At 42.1% G+C, this 18774-nt stretch overlaps 1 protein-coding gene and 3 non-coding genes across 4 annotated transcripts; all 4 read right to left on the reverse strand.

Moving 5' to 3' along the window:
- Positions 1-2441: 2441 nt before the first annotated feature.
- Positions 2442-6078, reverse strand: LOC123095715 (uncharacterized protein C6C3.02c). The gene is made up of 5 exons (XM_044517266.1): positions 5901-6078; positions 3775-3831; positions 3555-3635; positions 3297-3466; positions 2442-2772 (listed from the first exon to the last, which is right to left on the reverse strand). The coding sequence occupies exons 1-5, from the start codon at positions 5920-5922 to the stop codon at positions 2671-2673; spliced, it is 432 nt and encodes a 143-aa protein (XP_044373201.1). The 5' UTR covers positions 5923-6078; the 3' UTR covers positions 2442-2670.
- On the reverse strand, positions 4102-4257 carry LOC123100955 (small nucleolar RNA snoR138). The gene has a single exon (XR_006448562.1). It is a non-coding gene; the product is annotated as a small nucleolar RNA snoR138 (small nucleolar RNA).
- LOC123100933 (small nucleolar RNA U19) lies at positions 4985-5100 on the reverse strand. Its single transcript, XR_006448543.1, has one exon. It is a non-coding gene; the product is annotated as a small nucleolar RNA U19 (small nucleolar RNA).
- Positions 5266-5406, reverse strand: LOC123100954 (small nucleolar RNA snoR138). Its single transcript, XR_006448561.1, has one exon. It is a non-coding gene; the product is annotated as a small nucleolar RNA snoR138 (small nucleolar RNA).
- Positions 6079-18774: the final 12696 nt, after the last annotated feature.

Below are 18774 nucleotides of genomic sequence, written 5' to 3' on the forward strand. Positions count from 1 at the left end.
ACTCCCGAATACCGGAGGAACACCTTGTGTGCTATCAAACGTCACAACGTAACTGGGTGATTATAAAGATGCTCTACAGGTGTCTCCGAAGGTGTTTGTTGGGTTGGCATAGATCAAGATTAGGATTTGTCACTCCGTGTATCGGAGAGGTATCTCTGGGCCCTCTCGGTAATGCACATCACTATAAGCCTTGCAAGCAATGTGACTAATGAGTTAGTTACGGGATGATGCATTACGGAACGAGTAAAGATACTTGCCGGAAACGAGATTAAACTAGGTATGAGGATACCGACGATCGAATCTCGGGCAAGTAACATACACCATCGATTAGGGAATGATGTATGTTGTTATTGCGGTTTACCCGATAAAGATCTTCGTAGAATATGTAGGAACCAATATGAGCATCCAGGTTCCGCTGTTGGTTATTTATTGGAGATGTGTCTCGGTCATGTCTACACAGTTCTCGAACCCGTAGGGTCCGCATGCTTAACGTTCAATGACGATTTGTATTATGAGTTATGTATTTTGGTGAAGATTGTTCGGAGTCCCAGATGAGATCACGGACATGCCGAGGAGTCTCGAAATAGTCGAGAGGTAAAGATTGATATATTGGACGATGGTATTCGGACACCGGAATGGTTTCGGAGTGGTTCGGCTATTTTTCGGAGTACCGAGGGGTTACCGGAACCCCCCGGGGAAGTAATGAGCCTTAATGGGCCATAGGGGAGAGAGAGGGGAGCCCACAAGGGGTGGCGCCCCCCCCCCCCCCAAAGGGAGTCCAAATTGGACAAAGGGGAGGGGGCAAGGCCCCCTTTCCTCTTTCCCTCTCCCTCTCCCTCTCCTTCCCTTTTCCTCCTCCGAAAGAAAGGAAAGGGGGGGGCGACTAGGATTGGGAGTCCTAGTCGGTTCCCCCCCCTATGGCGCGCCCCTTGGCCGGCCTCCTCCCTCTCCTCCTTTATATACGTGGGTAAGGGCACCCCTTGGAGACACAACAATTGTTCCAAGCCGTGTGCGGCGTCTCTCTCCACGGTTTACTCCTCCGGTCATATTCACGTAGTGCTTAGGCGAAACCCTGCGCGGATCACATCACCATCACCATCACCATCACCACACCGTCGTGTTGATGAAACTCTCCCTCGACCCTCTGCTGGATCAAGAGTTCGAGGGACGTCATCGAGCTGAACGTGTGCAGAACTCGGAGGCGTTGTACGTTTGGTACTTGACCGGTTGGATCGCGAAGACGTTCGACTACATCAACCGCGTTAACCTAACGCTTCAGCTTTCGGTCTACGAGGGTACGTGGACACACTCTCCCCCTCTCGTTGGTATGCATCTTCTAGATAGATCTTGCGTGAGCGTAGAAATTTTTTTGAAATTGCATGCGACGTTCCCTAACAGGTCCTGCCAGTGTACCATGGGCCGACATAACCACTAAACAAGCTTTCTGTGGACGATTTGTCGAAATATGACTCGGCCTCCCGAAATGTGGGTAGACTTCGATGGCATCGAAAGGAACCACCGCAGGCTTCGCCTAAGAGCATCTCCAACAACTGCCCTATTTTAAGGAACCAAAAATCAGTTGGAGTAAAATTTAGGGCACAAAAGGGTGATTTTTAGGGCACTAAAAAATAATATTCTTCAACAGCAGCCCTAACATAGGGCAGTCATCCAAACATATTTCTTTTTCAAACGAACATCAAAACTAGATCACATTGCATACTTCAATACAAATTTCAAAACATTCAAAGCTTTAAATATGCAAAGATGTAAACATCCAAAACATTCAAACTTAAACATAGTACTCCTCACTCTCGACCTTGTTCACTCAGGAGGTTGGACTGTTGGAGGAATGGAATGATCGAAGTCTTGCAGTCTGCTGAAACAGAACCCCTCCGCGACTGCTCACATTCAGGTAACTACGTGTGTTCTGCAGAAATTGAGCCGTGTCCTAACATCCCGCTCTGAATCAATCAGATTCAATCGGTAGGCGGCGGCGACGACGATGGAGGTGGCAAGAATAGGGCACTACGACAACCGGTTCGGCAAATGGGCGTTGTGGCAACAAAGCGATGCAGCGATCACAGAATCACCCGGTTTCAAACGGATTTGGTAGCAGCACATATATTTGCAACAAGTGGTTGTATTGTTAGGCTGCCCAAAATATTGAGCAAACTTTATAAATAGGGCACGGAGGACAGGCTACCTTGGTGTAAAGACCTCGTAATCTTGCGATGAAGATAAACAAAATATGATGTTGGGAGCAGATGTTTAAAAATAAAGTTTGATTTAGCATCCTTCTTTTCAGAAAAGAAAATGACCAAGAACTTGTAAAGATTTGTCTCACTCCAACTGGTGCTGCACTTAGGGCAAGCATATTTAAAGGGTACAGCAGGGACATCAAGCTCTCAAAAGTACTCAAAAAATGAAGTTGCAACGCACCATATTTAAACTCCATATTTATAAACCCACTGCCATGAAGGTAATTCCAACATCAATACAAGGAAATACTCCCAGGACAACAGAGACCACAAACTAGGGTAGGTAATAGACATAAGCTGTGGCATAGGTTCATAATATTGCCAATGAATTATTTAGGAGATATATATCATCATCATCATGACTGAAAACAGGTTCCGACCAATTAAGCCGCAATCAAGCAAAGATAGTAGCTTAAAGAGTTGCACCAGCTCCTGCTCCTCCACGGCGGCACTCGTTCAGCATGTCGAGGTAGAACTGGCACTTGCTGATGTCGCTTCCGTAGTGGTTGATGCACTGCAATAACAATGAACAACAGTTAGTCCACATGAGCACAAATGTACACAAGTGATCACACAAACAGTTAAACCTATATCAACTGGTGTGCTATACTGAGATTAACTCAGAGAATTCCTCATTCTGATACAAACTAGCATGCTACACTGATCCTCATGCTGATACAAGTGCCATCTTACTTTACAATGGGCATGCTTTAGTAACTTAATTTCTACTACCTCTGTACCAAAATATATAATGTTTTTGAAGTTCAATTTGAACTGCTAAAACATCTTATATTTTGACACGGAGGGTGTAAACTGATGTAGGAGAGAAAAAACAGACAAACTAGTTGTGTAGCTTAAAAGAATGATCAAAACATATGAAGCACGTCAAAGAAAATTCAACTAGTTCTTTTGAGAGACTAATCCAATCTATCAAAACATAATAAGCATGAACATCATTCTTTAAGTGTCTAACCCAAATGATCAAAATATGAAGCATATCAACAAATGAGGGAGCAGGAGGGGGTGAGGGAGGCATACATCTTGGAAGGCCTTGGAAGGGTTGCCACACTTGTCATCAGCAGCATTGTCCATTGGAGTCATAGATGCAGCAGCCTCACCGACAACAGTCTCATGCTGAATGGTGCGGGGACCCATCACAGCATCAACAGCCCTGTGCGCCATGGCACTGCCAGTACCGAAAGCCATGCCTGAAATATTTGGACGAGAAAATGTTAAGTGTCTGCAATGTGAGAGTATACTGGCCTTCATTGCAGTTAAAAGTGAAAAGAAACCAACCCTGAGCAATGGTGGACCCAATTCCACTCATGATACCACCACCGCTATTCTGGGTAGTAGCAGGTGGAGGAGCTTGACGGGCTGCAAAGAAAGCAAAGCGTAAATGTCTATTAGCAGTCACACTGAGGCAAAATACTGAATAAGAGCAGATGAAGAACAACATCAGATTAAATAGTTCAGCATTTCAGAAGACATCAATTATGCAGGATGACATAATTACCTGGCGCTGGTGGGTTTCTCACTGGAGCAGCACGTGGAGCAGGGCGGGAAGACCTTCCTGTTACGTAAGGGCAAAAAGTTAGTCTACCAGGAATATAAACACCAAGTAAATATGTTTTCATAGATGGAAATTATAACTATGGCAACTACAGTTACCAGCAAGATTCACTAGAGAGATGGGTACATTTCAATTATATAGGATTAGTTTGACATGGGATAGCATATCACAGAAGCAACACAAATCTGAGAGAACAACCTACAACATGATAAATATGTGACAGATAAATTATGCTGAAACTAGTGACTAACAACAGCATGTCACCAGAAAATTTGTACGCAATAACCAATTAATGTTAAAATCATTCTAAGAAGGGATGAACAGAAAACACATCCATTCCCTCAAAAGATTACATTTGTTATGTGCCCCCTGTCTGAACCAAATGCAGATATACTAATAGCAGCAGATGGTTATTCAAGAGGCACATCACTTTGCTAAACAAAATTGTAAGTTCTGGAGAAAATTAAGAAACCGAAACCATGAGTGAAACTATGCTACATCAAAACTAATGAAACAAACAAAGAGAGTACATCAGAGCTAGTTTGCTTAGAATGAGACCCATAAACAAGAGCTACACACACTGAAAACGAGAATGAAGGAGTACACAATACAATGTGCAAGACTGCTCAAAAGAACAGCTTCTTAAAAGAAAGATGTCCTGTTATGAAAAGCCTAAATGATTGAGACACAACCATTTCTATATGCCCCCTAACTAAACCAAAATAGTATGCATGACTATAATGGCTACTCAAGAAGGCACGTAACAGTAAAAAGACTAAATTAAATAATCAATTGAACAGCCCAGATGGACACAGCACTTAAATGGAGTACCCAAATATTCAACCATGATGGCATAAAACTTCACAAGTTAGAGAATGAAGTGATGTCAAGGACTTCTTAGGACTCCTAGATAAGATAAATAAGGTTCCCACAATAAATCCAACAGAATTATCTCTATATGCCCCTTAACTAAGCCAAGATGGTATTTACGACCATAATGGCTACTCAAAAAGGCAAACATCACAAACTTTGTAAACCAATCATAACAACAAAATTGAAACAGATCAGATACTTTTCCTTAATAGTGAAAACTTAAAATGCAGTCATAGCATCAAACTGATAGAACATACAATGCGGGAACACAACAGTTATGAAATGTCTCGGGCTGCTTGGGGAGCACATCTAGTTAACACAGATGAGTTGCCCCCTCAAAAGGCCTGGATGAGCATCAGATGCTCATTTCATATGCGCCTCCTAACTAAGCCAAGACAGTATAAAAGACAGTAATGGCTACTCAAAGAGGCAATGGTGTAACCCCAAACGGAAACTACAAGCCATATAACATGTATATTAAATCCAATCTGAAACACATGTAATCCTACGTATTACAGGACCTAACATGCAAGAGCAAGCGTCAAATTATTAGCCATACAAAGCTGTATGAATCCTTCTAAGAAAGGATCTACAAAAACTAGCATCCTTTTCATATATATAAAAAAAAGGATTCAGATTTGTATATGCCCCTGTCTGAACCGAATGAGAATGTGAATCTGCAATCAATTATTCGAGGGCAATGCATCTACTACTAATGATCAAGAAAAACACCGTCCATTCCTGCAATGCATAAAAGTGGAAAATTACAGATGTGAGCCTATATGAAACCCGGCAATGGAAGGATCGACATAAATCAGACCCCTGTTAAAAAATAAACGGGTAACAATTTGTTCTATGCCCCTGTCTGAACCGCCTGGGAATGGGGATCCGCAGCCAATTATTCGAGGGCAAATCCGCTCTCTGATGACTACAGAAACCGTTCGATTTCACAACGGAAACCTATGCAGCATCTCCGACAGATCCAGCAATTTCCGCACCCAGATGCACAAACCAACAACACTACCACACAATCTTGACACCCACAACAAATCATTCCAGCAAACCAACTCAGACGCACATATTCACCAAATCCGTTCGACCTAGGTACCAAATCTACACGCCAACGCCAGATCCGAGAGGCGCCTACGAACGCGAAACCATACATACAAGAGGGGGGAGGGGGGCGGAGCAGGTACCTCCTCCGCTGCGGCGAGCCATGGCGGCGGACGGCGGGAGGAAACCCTAGGCTGGAGGCGGCGCCGGGAGGGGAGAATGTATGAACAGGAAGCCAACGGATCGGAATGGGGACGCGCTGAGGCGGACCGAGCCCTAGGGCTGGCCTTTTATAGCCGGAGAGGGGTCTCGAGTGTGGATTTTTCTCTTTTTTTTTTTTTTTTTTGCTTACCATCTTCTTGCGAGGCACGCAAGCTGACGTGTGGGGCCGGGGATGGGGTGGGTCTCGATGACGGGTGGGGCCGCGATGCGTGGTGTGGCTAACGGGTGACGACCATTTCTTTTTCCTTTTTTTGTGCGGGGAGACTGTTATTGTTGCTCCGAACACTCTAGATCCCACCGGTTCGTTCGGGCCGTTCACGCACAAAGGATGAGGTTTTTTTTATTTTTGCGGCAAGCAAAAGACGAGGGATTGTGTGTGCCCCGAAGAAATCCAAAGAAATTACCTAAACCAAGAAGAAATCAAAAGAATTTTCTGCAACATTCAAATAGCTAGCAATTTTTGCTTATGCTAGCAAAATAGCCTATGCGTTGCAACGGGGTGAAAAAGTGCTCAGAAACCTGAAAAGCAATGTAATGCTCAAACAAAACTCAAGTAGCAAAACAATGAGTGAAGTGTATGGAGATCCCTAAACTATTTCAGAGGTGTCATGTAGGTCCTCAAACTATGAAAATCGGCATTCAGGTCCTCGAAGTGCAGTTAGTGTGTCATTCAGGCGCAAAATGTGTCCGACCCCGCCTGACCGACCAGCTAGCGCCGTTACCCGTGACACGTCGGGCAGGGAGCCCCCCAAGGTAACGGCCGTGACGGAAATATGCAAATAAATTTTAGGGATTGATAAATGCACTTCACTCCAAATAAATTCAAATTCGTGGTTTCAAAAAATGTTCGCGAATATGGAAAAAATGTTCGCAAACGATATAATGTGTTCACGAACCACAAATTAATGAACACTTAAAGTCGTGAACGATAAATTTGAAAATGTTAGCGATATTTTTAAAGCCGTGACTTTTCACTATTCACGAACATTTTCTGAAACCTTGAACATTTAAGTTAATGAACATTTTGTAAATTCATAAACATATTATCAAATTCATGAACATTGTTTTAACCCCCGAACATTTTTTCTAAATCTGTGAACATTTCAAATTCACAAAAAACTTAAAAATCGCTAATTTCAAAAAATAATGAACATTTATTATATTCTTGTAAACCTTTTTTTCAAAGTCATCATTCGCGAACATTTTTTCCATATTTGTGAACATTTTTTGTGGTTCGTGAACACATTTTCAAATTTATAGTTCGTGAACAATATTGGCGGTTTGCGAACATTTTTATTTTCTTTTAAAATTATCCTTCACAAATAATTTAAAAAAATTATGAATATTTTTTCCAAATTCATTGTTCACGAACTTTTTTCAATGATCCGCTAACATTTTTAAAGTCGCGAACATTTCTCCATATTCGCAAACAATATTTGTGGTTCGCGAACATATTTTCAAATTTATTATTCATGAATACTTTTTAAAGTTGCGAACATTTATTTCTTATTCGTGAACTTTTTGTTGCTGTTCGCAAACATAATTTCAAATTTTCGTTCATGAACATATTTTCTTTCTAATAAAATTATCGTTTGCAAATATTTTCTTAAAGTCACGAACATTTTTTCCAAATTCATCATTTGCGATCTTTTTTCAAATTCATCCTTCGCGAACATTTTTTAAAGTTACGAGCATTTTTTCATATTCACGGACATTTTTATAAAGTAGTGAACGTTTTTTTAAAGTCGTCAACATTTTTGCATATTCGCGAATATTTTTTGAAACCACAAGTTTGAATTTATTTATTTCCGTCACCGGCCTTTACATTGAGGGGCCCCCTTCTAATATGTCACGTGTCAACGGCCCCAGGTGGGGTTGGACAGATTTTGGAGCTGAATGTCATACTTACTGCACTTAAAGAATCTGGATGCCGATTTTTATAGTTTGATGACCTACATGACACCCCTGGAACAGTTCACGGGCCTACAAATGTACTTCACTCCAAAACAATGTAATCCTCAAACAAAATCAAAGTAGCAAAAAAAAGTGCTATTCTTCGAAAAAAAATTTATTTCTATGGAGCAAACCCGAGCGACCATGAACCAGGTGACAATGTAGATAAATCAGACAGATGATTACATGATGGTCAATGTAGCCTTTAAACTACGATCTTTGACACGCCAACTAAAGAGTTCCTTGGGTCTAGCTATCTTCAACTTTCGCACCATAGCCTTCACGTGGTCCAACATGGTGGAGACGGACTAGAGCAAGTTCACACCCACCCGCAGGCACCGCACCATGTGAGGACCGTGGATGTAAACCTTGGCGAGGGCAAAGACCTATGAAAGAGGACACGACTGTGTGCGTGGAAAAAACGATGGGTGGACACCATAGTAAGGACAATGATTACAGAGATAAAAATACCACTAGAAACCTTGGCGAGCCAGTCATGACCCCATCGTCGGCATCTTGGACATGAAAGAGCTTGGATATGAACTGTTTTTATCGTGCGAATAGGTCGGGTGGATGTATAGGCAACGTATGGAACAGACGAAACGGATCATGATGTATGAAACGGGACAAAAAGCCGGGAACAAACTAATAATATCACCTCCCTTTATTAGTAGGTATGAATTCATATCTATCTACACAAAAAAATTCGCCGGAATCTTTCTATGAATCTGTCTACAAGATATTCAAGGTACTTAACTTTTGCCACTAGGTCATATGGAAGTACAACAGCAACATATGATTTTAATGGTGAGATCACTGGTTTAGGTTCCATGTCGTACTGCGAAGTGCTGCATTGGGCGTGCAATCTCTCGAGCGTGATGTGCGTGGGGGATCTGTGAAACATACTTGGGGGGCTCGCCACGGAGGTTTGGTTGCCTGCTCACTCTCCACCATTACTGATATGGCCGGACCCTGGCTGAAGGTGATGCATCCCCCCTCCCCCCCCCCCCCCGATCGCTGATGCTAGTTGGGGTGCAAGGTTGCTGGTGACATCGGCGTGGAGATTTGATGCTTACTTTTAAAAAATGTCGTTTGTCATCGGCCTTGTTATATCCTTGTTATATTTCAGTGACTGCTATTGTTATTGTGATGGTCGTTTTGCTTTTGCTTGTGTCTCAAGGATCTTAGTAGAAAGTATGCTTGTCCTTCTTGTATTATGCGCATGTGCTTGTTACCCCGAGTGCTATAACTATAGTTTTGTTGTTGCCGAGCTTAATGTTTTAATAAAATGTGGAACCGGGGTGAGGTCATATCTTCATGTTGCAACACTAAGAGAGGCCCCCTAAGGAAAAATGAATTGTATCCAAGTCCCTCCAAATTTTAAACATGACACTTCATATAAAAATTAAATGAAGTGTCACCCTCATGCAACCGACAACCTCGCGTGGAGCTCCTTGGTGTCACCTTCTCCAACATTATTTCTCACCATCATCGGGGGGGACAAAAGGGCCTCATCCTTGGAGCTTGAAGAAGGCCCGCCGTAACTGATTGCATGCTTAATGTAATGTTTTGACAATCGAGGTTGGTGTAGCAGCATGAGATTGAACGAAGAATGCCCAAAACAACTTCCAATCCCAATAAATGCGTACCCGAGAGGGTAGAGGGCTCGATCTTGCCGTATCCTCCCTTCCACCTCCATGATGGTGAATAAAGAGGAGTGGAACCCGTCCGCCATCGATCTACTTCTTCAACGATCTTATCATGGGAAAGGGTGAGAAGTATGCTTCTCTACCTCGATTTGACACAATGGACGCTGAGATGAAGCTCAATTCCCTCACCATCTATTGTCGCTTGCCTACAACAAAGCGCATCTAAAGAACATGCGGTGCCCCCATGTTTGGTTTTGGTAATTGATGAGAATCTCTATGGACTAATGGTTGCATTGAGTTATATTTGAAGGTTTTGTCCATAGGCTTTTCTTGGAGTACATGTGTTGGTTTCAAGGAGAGTTTGTGTCGACCAAGGTGCTATTTAAGGAATTTCCTAAAGATTGGTCTTGTGAGAGGTTGATCAAGACAAAGTCAAAGAGTGAATCAAGTTGATCAACACACAAAGCGTAGAAGATGTACCGAGAGGGATCAGGTGATCCCATGGTATGGTAAGCATTGTCAATTACGCTTTGTGTACTAACCCATGGTCTTCGTGAGAGTTCTTTGTGGGGTTAGGTTGCGGTGTGCAAGTTCAAATGATGCATCAAGAAGAGATCAAGTGCTTGAAACTTGCCGTCCATTGTGGTGACAATGGACTCGTGAAGATGTGTCGAAGAGTGGCTCACCCATAGTAGAGTATGAGGGAGCAATTGATACGTCTCCAACGTATCTACTTTTCCAAGCACTTTTGCCCTTGTTTTGGACTCTAACTTGCATGATTTGAATGGAACTAACCCGGACTGACGCTGTTTTCAGCAGAATTGCCATGGTGTTATTTTTGTGCAGAAACAAAAGTTCTCGGAATGATCTGAAACTTCACGAAGATTATTTTTGGAAATAATAAAAAATACTGGTGAAAGAATCAAGGCCATGGGGCCCACACCCTGTCCACGAGGGTGGGAGGCGCGCCTACCCCCCTGGGCGCGCCCCTGCCTCGTGGGCCCCCTGGTGCTCCACCGACCTCAACTCCAACTCTATATATTCACGTTCGGGAGGAAAAAATCAGAGAGAAAGATTCATCGCGTTTTACGATACGGAGCCGCCGCCAAGCCCTAAACTCTCTCGGGAGGGCTGATCTGGAGTCCGTTCGGGGCTCCGGAGAGGGGAATCTGTCGCCATTGTCATCATCAACCATCCTCCATCACCAATTTCATGATGCTCACCGTCGTGCGTGAGTAATTCCATTGTAGGCTTGCTGGACGGTGATGGGTTGGATGAGATTTATCATGTAATCGAGTTAGATTTGTTAGGGTTTGATCCCTAGTATCCACTATGTTCTGAGATTGATGTTGCTATGACTTTGCTATGCTTAATGCTTGTCACTAGGGCCCGAGTGCCATGATTTCAGATCTGAACCTATTATGTTTTCATGAATATATGTGAGTTCTTGATCCTATCTTGCAAGTCTATAGTCACCTACTATGTGTTATGATCCGGCAACCCCGAAGTGACAATAATTGGGACCACTCCCGGTGATGACCGTAGTTTGAGGAGTTCATGTATTCACTATGTGTTAATGCTTTGGTCCGGTACTCTATTAAAAGGAGGCCTTAATATCCCTTAGTTTCCGCTAGGACCCCGCTGCCACGGGAGGGTAGGACAAAAGATGTCATGCAAGCTCTTTTCCATAAGCACGTATGACTATATTCGGAATACATGCCTACATTACATTGATGAATTGGAGCTAGTTCTGTGTCACCCTATGTTATGACTGTTACATGATGAACCGCATCCGGCATAATTCTCCATCACCGATCCAATGCCTACGAGCTTTTCACATATTGTTCTCCGCTTATTTACTTTTCCGTTGCTACTGTTACAATTACTACAAAACCCAAAAATATTACTTTTGCTACCGTTACTATCATACTACTTTGCTACTAAATACTTTGCTGCAGATATTAAGTTATCCAGGTGTGGTTGAATTGACAACTCAACTGCTAATACTTGAGAATATTCTTTGGCTCCCCTTGTGTCGAATCAATAAATTTGGGTTGAATACTCTACCCTCGAAAACTGTTGCGATCCCCTATACTTGTGGGTTATCAAGACTATTTTCTGGCGCCGTTGCCGGGGAGCGTAGCTCTATTCTTTGAGTCACTTGGGATTTATATCTGCTGGTCACTATGAAGAACTTGAAAGACGAGAAAACTAAAATTTATCCCTCAACTACGAGGGGAGGTAAGGAACTGCCATCTAGCTCTGCACTTGATCACCTTCTGTTTTGAGTAAGCTTGCGACACCTAAACCTGCTTCTGCTATTAATTCTGATATGTCGCATGTTATCGATGATGCCACTTCTGCTATGCATGATACTTATGATGAAACTACTTTTATGCTTGATACTAGTGTGCCACTTGGTGAATTTCTTGATGAACAACTTGCTAGGGCTAGAGAGAATGAAATTATTGAAACTGATAATACTGATGAAAGTGATGATGAAGATTCTCCCCCTAAATATGAATTACCTGTTGTGCCTGAGGGTTATGTTATGGATGAATAAACTGTTAGAGACTTTCTTGCTTGCAATGATAGAAGTGATCTTAAGAAATTATTAGCTAAGCTGAAACAAAAATCTCTGAATGCTAGAATGAAATATGATCCTGCTTATGCTACTTCACCTATCTTTGTTACGGATAAGGATTATGAATTCTCTGTTGATCCTGATATAATTACTTTGGTTGAATCTGATCCTTTCTATGGCTATGAATCTGAAACTGTCGTGGCACATCTTACTAAATTAAACGATAGCTACCCTGTTCACTAATGATGAGAAGACTCGCTACTATTATATCCTTAAAATATTTCCGTTCTCATTAAAGGGTGATGCTAAGATATGGTTTAATTCTCTTGATCCTGGTTGTGTGTGTAGTCCCCAGGATATGATTTATTACTTCTCTGCTAAATATTTCCTTGCTCGTCAGAAACAAGCTGCTTTAAGGGATATATATAATTTTGTGCAAATTGAAGAAGAGAGTCTCCCACAAGCTTGGAGGAGGCTTCTCCAATTACTTAATGCTTTGCCTGATCATCCTCTCAAGAAAAATGAAATACTTGATATCTTTTATAATGGACTAACCGATGCTTCCAGAGACCACCTGGATAGTTGTGCTGTTGTGTTTTCAGGGAAAGAACTGTCGATCAAGATGAAATTCTATTGAATAATATGTTGACTAATGAAAATAATTGGACACTTCCTGAACCAACTCCTAAGCCAACTCCGAAGAAAAGGGGTATTCTATTTCTCAGTCCCGAAGATATGCAAGAGGCAAAGAAACCTATGAAATAAAAAGGTATAAAAGCTGAAGATGTTAAGGATTTACCTCCTGTTGAAGAAATACATGGTCTTAATTTACCGCCTGTTGAAGAAATACATGGTTTTAATCCGTCACCTATTGAAGAAACACATGGTCTTAATAACCCGACACAGGTCGTAAAGGTAAATTCTCTTTATAGATATGATAAAGCTGAAATCCCTCCTACTAAGTTTGCTAGCCAATGTTTGGGTGAGTTTGATAACTTTATGGTTAAGCAAGAAGATTTTAATGCTTATTTTAGTAGAGAATTAAAACGCAATGCTTATATGATTGAACACTTGAGTGATTATATGTCTAGAGTTAAAAGTGAACTTAAACTCATTAGTAAACATGCTTCTATGGTTACCACTCAAGTAGAACAAGTGCTTAAAGCTCAGAATGATTTGCTCAATGAATTGATAGTAAGAATAATGACTTTGCTGTTAGAGTTGCAACTAGAGGAGGCAAGGTGACTCAGGAACCTTTGTATCCTGAGGGCCACCCTAAGAGAATTGAGCAGGATTCTCAGAGAACTAATGTTGATGCACCTAGTCCTTCTAAGAGGAAGAAAAGGAAAAATGATAGGACTTTGCATGCTTCTAGTGAACCTGTTGTTGACACACCTGAGAATCCCAATGATATTTCTATTTCTGATGCTGAAACACAATCTGGTAATGAACATGAACCTAGCGATAATGTTAATGATGATGTTCATGTTGATGCTCAACCTAGCAATGACAATGATGTAGAAGTTGAACCTGCTGTTGATCTTGATAACCCACAATCAAAGAATCAACGTTATGATAAGAGAGACTTTGCTGCTAGGAGGCACGGTAAAGAAAGAGAACCATGGGTTCAGAAACCCATGCCTTTTGCTCCCAAACCATCCAAGAAAAAGGATGATGAGGATTTTGAGCGCTTTGCTGAAATGATTAGACCTATCTTTTTGCGTATGCGTTTGACTAATATGCTCAAAATGAATCCTTATGCTAAGTATATGAAGGATATTGTTATAAATAAAAGAAAGATACCGGAAGCCGAAATTTCCACCATGCTTGCTATTATACTTTTAAGGGTGGATTACCAAAGAAACTTGGAGATCCAGGAGTACCCACTATACCATGCTCCATTAAAAGAAACTATGTTAAAACTGCTTTATGTGATCTTGGAGCCGGTGTTAGTGTTATGCCTCTCTCTTTATATCGTAGACTTGATTTGAATAAGTTGACACCTACTGAAATATCTTTGCAAATGGCTGATAAATCAATTGCTATACCTGTCGGTATTTGTGAGGATGTGTCTGTTGTGGTTGCAAACGTTACTATTTTAACGGACTTTGTTATTCTTGATATTCCCGAGGATGATAGTATGTCTATTATTCTTGGAAGACCCTTTTTGAATACTGCAGGGGCTGTTATTGATTGCAACAAAGGCAGTGTCACTTTTCATGTTAATGGCAATGAACATACGGTACACTTTCCGAGGAAACAACCCCAAGTGCATAGTATAAATTCTATTGGAAAAATTTCATCGATTATTTTTGGAGGTTTTGAATTTCCTCTTCCTACTGTCAAGAAGAAATATGATATTCTTATTGTTGGGGATGTGCATATCCCCATTGAGGTAACATAGTGTTATTCGAAATTTCTCCGATTCCACGTTATTCGGAATGAGTTTGTTAACAAGACTTGATCAACCTTGTTAGTGGATTCCTTTTGGTGAGCATGAGATGGATGAATTAGAAAGCACAACCTTCTGTATCCTCCTTTCTACTTTCTGTTATTTAGATTAAATAAAGTAAAAAATAGTATTTTCTATCAGTTTTCTGAATTATCCATGCAATAAAAAATACCCCGAAAATAAAAGTTCTCGAAATGCCCCGAAATTGAAATATGATTTTTTCTCGAATATTTGAGAATATCGGCACTCAGAATATAGCAGGGGGAGCAAGCACCTGGCCATTGAAGGAAATATGCCCTAGAGGCACTAATAAAGTTATTATTTATTTCCTTATATCATGATAAATGTTTATTATTCATGCTAGAATTGTATTAACCGGAAACATAATACATGTGTGAATACATAGACAAACATAGTGTCACTAGTATGCCTCTACTTGACTAGCTCGTTGATCAAAGATGGTTATGTTTCCTAGCCATAGACATGAGTTGTCATTTGATTAACGAGATCACATCATTAGGAGAATGATGTGATTGACTTGACCCATTCCGTTAGCTTAGCACACGATCGTTTAGTATTCTGCTATTGCTTTCTTCATGACTTATACATGTTCCTATGACTATGAGATTATGCAACTCCCGTTTACCGAGGAACACTTTGTGTGCTACCAAACGTCACAACGTAACTGGGTGATTATAAAGGTGCTCTACAGGTGTCTCCGAAGGTACTTGTTGGGTTGGCGTATTTCGAGATTAGGATTTGTCACTCCGATTATCGGAGAGGTATCTCTGGGCCCACTCGATAATGCACATCACTATAAGCCTTGCAAGCATTGCAACTAATGAGTTAGTTGCGGGATGATGTATTACGGAACGAGTAAAGAGACTTGCCGATAACGAGATTGAACTAGGTATTGAGATACCGACGATCGAATCTCGGGCAAGTAACATACCGATGACAAAGGGAACAACGTATGTTGTTATGCGGTCTGACCGATAAAGATCTTCGTAGAATATGTGGGAGCCAATATGAGCATCCAGGTTCCGCTATTGGTTATTGACCGGAGACGTGTCTCGGTCATGTCTACATAGTTCTTGAACCCGTAGCGTCCGCACGCTTAAAGTTCGATGACGGTTATATTATGAGTTTATGTGATTTGATGTACCGAAGGTAGTTCGGAGTCCCGGATGAGATTGGGGACATGACGAGGAGTCTCGAAATGGTCGAGACGTAAAGATCGATATATTGGACGACTATATTCGGACATCGGAAAGGTTCCGAGTGATTCGGGTATTTTTCGGAGTACCGGAGAGTTACGGGAATTCGCCGGGGAGTATATGGGCCTTATTGGGCTTTAGGGGAAAGAGAGAAGAGAGGCTGCGCCCCCCCAAGGCCTAGTCCGAATTGGACTAGGGGGAGGGGCTGCGCCCCCTCCTTCCTTCTCTTCTCTTTCCCCTTTCCTTGACTCCTACTCCTACTACTTGGAAGGGGGGGAATCCTACTCCCGGTGGGAGTAGGACTCCTCCTAGGGCGCGCCATAGAGAGGGCCGGCCCTCCCCCTCCTCCACTCCTTTATATATGGGGAGGGGGGCACCCCTTGGAGACACAACAATTGATCTCTTGATCTCTTAGCCGTGTGCGGTGCCCCCTCCACCATAATCCACCTCGATAATATCGTAGCGGTGCTTAGGCGAAGCCCTGCGTCGGTAGAACATCATCATCGTCACCACGCCGTCGTGCTGACGGAACTCTCCCTCAAAGCTCGGCTGGATCGGAGTTCGAGGGACGTCATCGAGCTGAACGTGTGCTGAACTCGGAGGTGCCGTGCGTTCGGTACTTGATCGGTCGGATCGTGAAGACGTACGACTACATCAACCGCGTTGTGCTAACGCTTCCGCTTTCGGTCTACGAGGGTACGTGGACACACTCTCCCCTCTCGTTGCTATGCATCACCATGATCTTGCGTGTGCGTAGAAATTTTTTGAAATTACTACGTTCCCCAACAGTGGCATCCGAGCATGGTTTTATGCGTAGATGTTATATGCACGAGTAGAACACAAGTGAGTTGTGGGCGATATAAGTCATACTGCTTACCAGCATGTCATACTTTGGTTCGGCGGTATTGTTGGATGAAGCGGCCCGGACCGACATTACGCGTACGCTTACGCGAGACTGGTTTTACCGCCGTGCTATGCACACAGGTGACTAGCGGGTGTCAGTTTCTCCAACTTTAGTTGAACCGAGTGTGGCTACGCCCGGTCCTTGCGAAGGTTAAAACAGCACCAACTTGACAAACTATCGTTGTGGTTTTGATGCGTAGGTAAGAACGGTTCTTGCTCAGCCCGTAGCAGCCACGTAAAACTTGCAACAACAAAGTAGAGGACGTCTAACTTGTTTTTGCAGGGCATGTTGTGATGTGATATGGTCAAGACGTGATGAGATATAAGTTGTTGTATAAGATGATCATGTTTTGTTGAAGTTATCGGCAACTGGCAGAAGCCTTATGGTTGTCTCTTTATTGCATAAGATGCAAGCGCCAAATAATTGCTTTACTTTATCGCTATGCGATAGCAATAGTTGCAAGAGCAATAGTTGGCGAGACGACCATGTGACGACACATTGATATAGATCAAGATGATGGAGATCATGGTGTCATGCCGGTGACGATGGAAATCATGACGATGCTTTGAAGATGGAGATCAAAGGCACAAGATGATGATGGCCATATCATGTCACATATTTTGATTGCATGTGATGTTTATCTTTTATACATCTTATTTTGCTTAGTTCGACGGTAGCTTTATAAGATGATCTCTCACTAATTATCAAGGTACAAGTGTTCTCCCTGAGTATGCACCGTTGCGAAAGTTCTTCGTGCTGAGACACCACGTGATGATCGGGTGTGATAGGCTCTACGTTCAAATACAACGGGTGCAAAACAGTTGCACACGCGGAATACTCAGGTTAAACTTGACGAGCCTAGCATATAACAGATATGGCCTCGGAACACTGAGACCGAAAGGTCGAGCGTGAATCATATAGTAGATATGATCAACATAGTGATGTTCACCATTGAAACTACTCCATCTCACGTGATGATCGGACATGGTTTAGTTGATATGGATCACGTGATCACTTAGAGGATTAGAGGGATGTCTATCTAAGTGGGAGTTCTTAAGTAATATGATTAATTGAACTTAAATTTATCATGAACTTAGTCCTGGTAGTATTAGCATATCTATGTTGTAGATCAATAGCTCGCGTTTAGCTCCCCTGTTTTATTTTTGATATGTTCCTAGAGAAAACTAAGTTGAAAGATGTTAGTAGCAATGATGCGGATTGGATCCGTGATCTGAGGTTTATCCTCATTGCTGCACAGAAGAATTATGTCCTTGATGCACCGCTAGGTGACAAACCTATTGCAGGAGCAGATACAGATGTTATGAACGTTTGGCTAGCTCAATATGATGACTACTTGATAGTTTAGTGCACCATGCTTAAACGGCTTAGAATCGGGACTTCAAAGACGTTTTGAACGTCATGGACCATATGAGATGTTCCAGGAGTTGAAGTTAATATTTCAAGCAAATACCCGAGTTGAGAGATATGAAGTCTCCAACAAGTTCTATAGCTAAAAGATGGAGGAGAATAGCTCAAGCAGTGAGCATGTGCTCAGATTGTCTGGGTACTACAATCGCTTGAATCAAGTGGGAGTTAATCTTCCAGATAAAATAGTGATTGACAGAATTCTCTAGTCACCATCACCAAGTTAGTAGAACTTCGTGATGAACTATAATATGCAAGGGATAACGGAAACGATTCCCAAGCTCTTCGTGATGCTGAAATCGACGAAGGTAGAAATCAAGAAAGAGCATCAAGTGTTGATGATTAACAAGACCACTAGTTTCAAGAAAAGGGCAAAGGGAAAGAAAGGGAACTTCATGTAGAACGGCAAGCAAGTTGCTGCTCAAGTGAAGAAGCCCAAATTTGGACCTAAGCCTGAGACTGAGTGCTTCTACTGCAAAAGTACTGGTCACTGGAAGCAGAACTACCCCAAATAATTGGCGGATAAGAAGGATGGCAAAGTGAACAAAAGTATATTTTATATACATGTTATTGATGTATACTTTACTAGTGTTTATAGCAACCCCTCAGTA

Source organism: Triticum aestivum, chromosome 4D, assembly GCF_018294505.1.
Source record: "Triticum aestivum cultivar Chinese Spring chromosome 4D, IWGSC CS RefSeq v2.1, whole genome shotgun sequence".
NCBI classification, from domain to species: domain Eukaryota; kingdom Viridiplantae; phylum Streptophyta; class Magnoliopsida; order Poales; family Poaceae; genus Triticum; species Triticum aestivum.

What these genes read in the sequence shown, in the direction of transcription:
- LOC123095715 (XM_044517266.1), bottom strand. Translation starts at nt 5,922, where the DNA reads ATGGCTCGCCGCAGCGGAGGAG. An exon ending in TGGGTCCACCATTGCTCAGG is followed by an intron (nt 3,467 to 3,554) that starts GTTGGTTTCTTT and finishes CAAATATTTCAG; the next exon opens with GCATGGCTTTCGGTACTGGC. An exon ending in CTTCCAAGGCCTTCCAAGAT is followed by an intron (nt 2,773 to 3,296) that starts GTATGCCTCCCT and finishes TTGTTATTGCAG; the next exon opens with TGCATCAACCACTACGGAAG.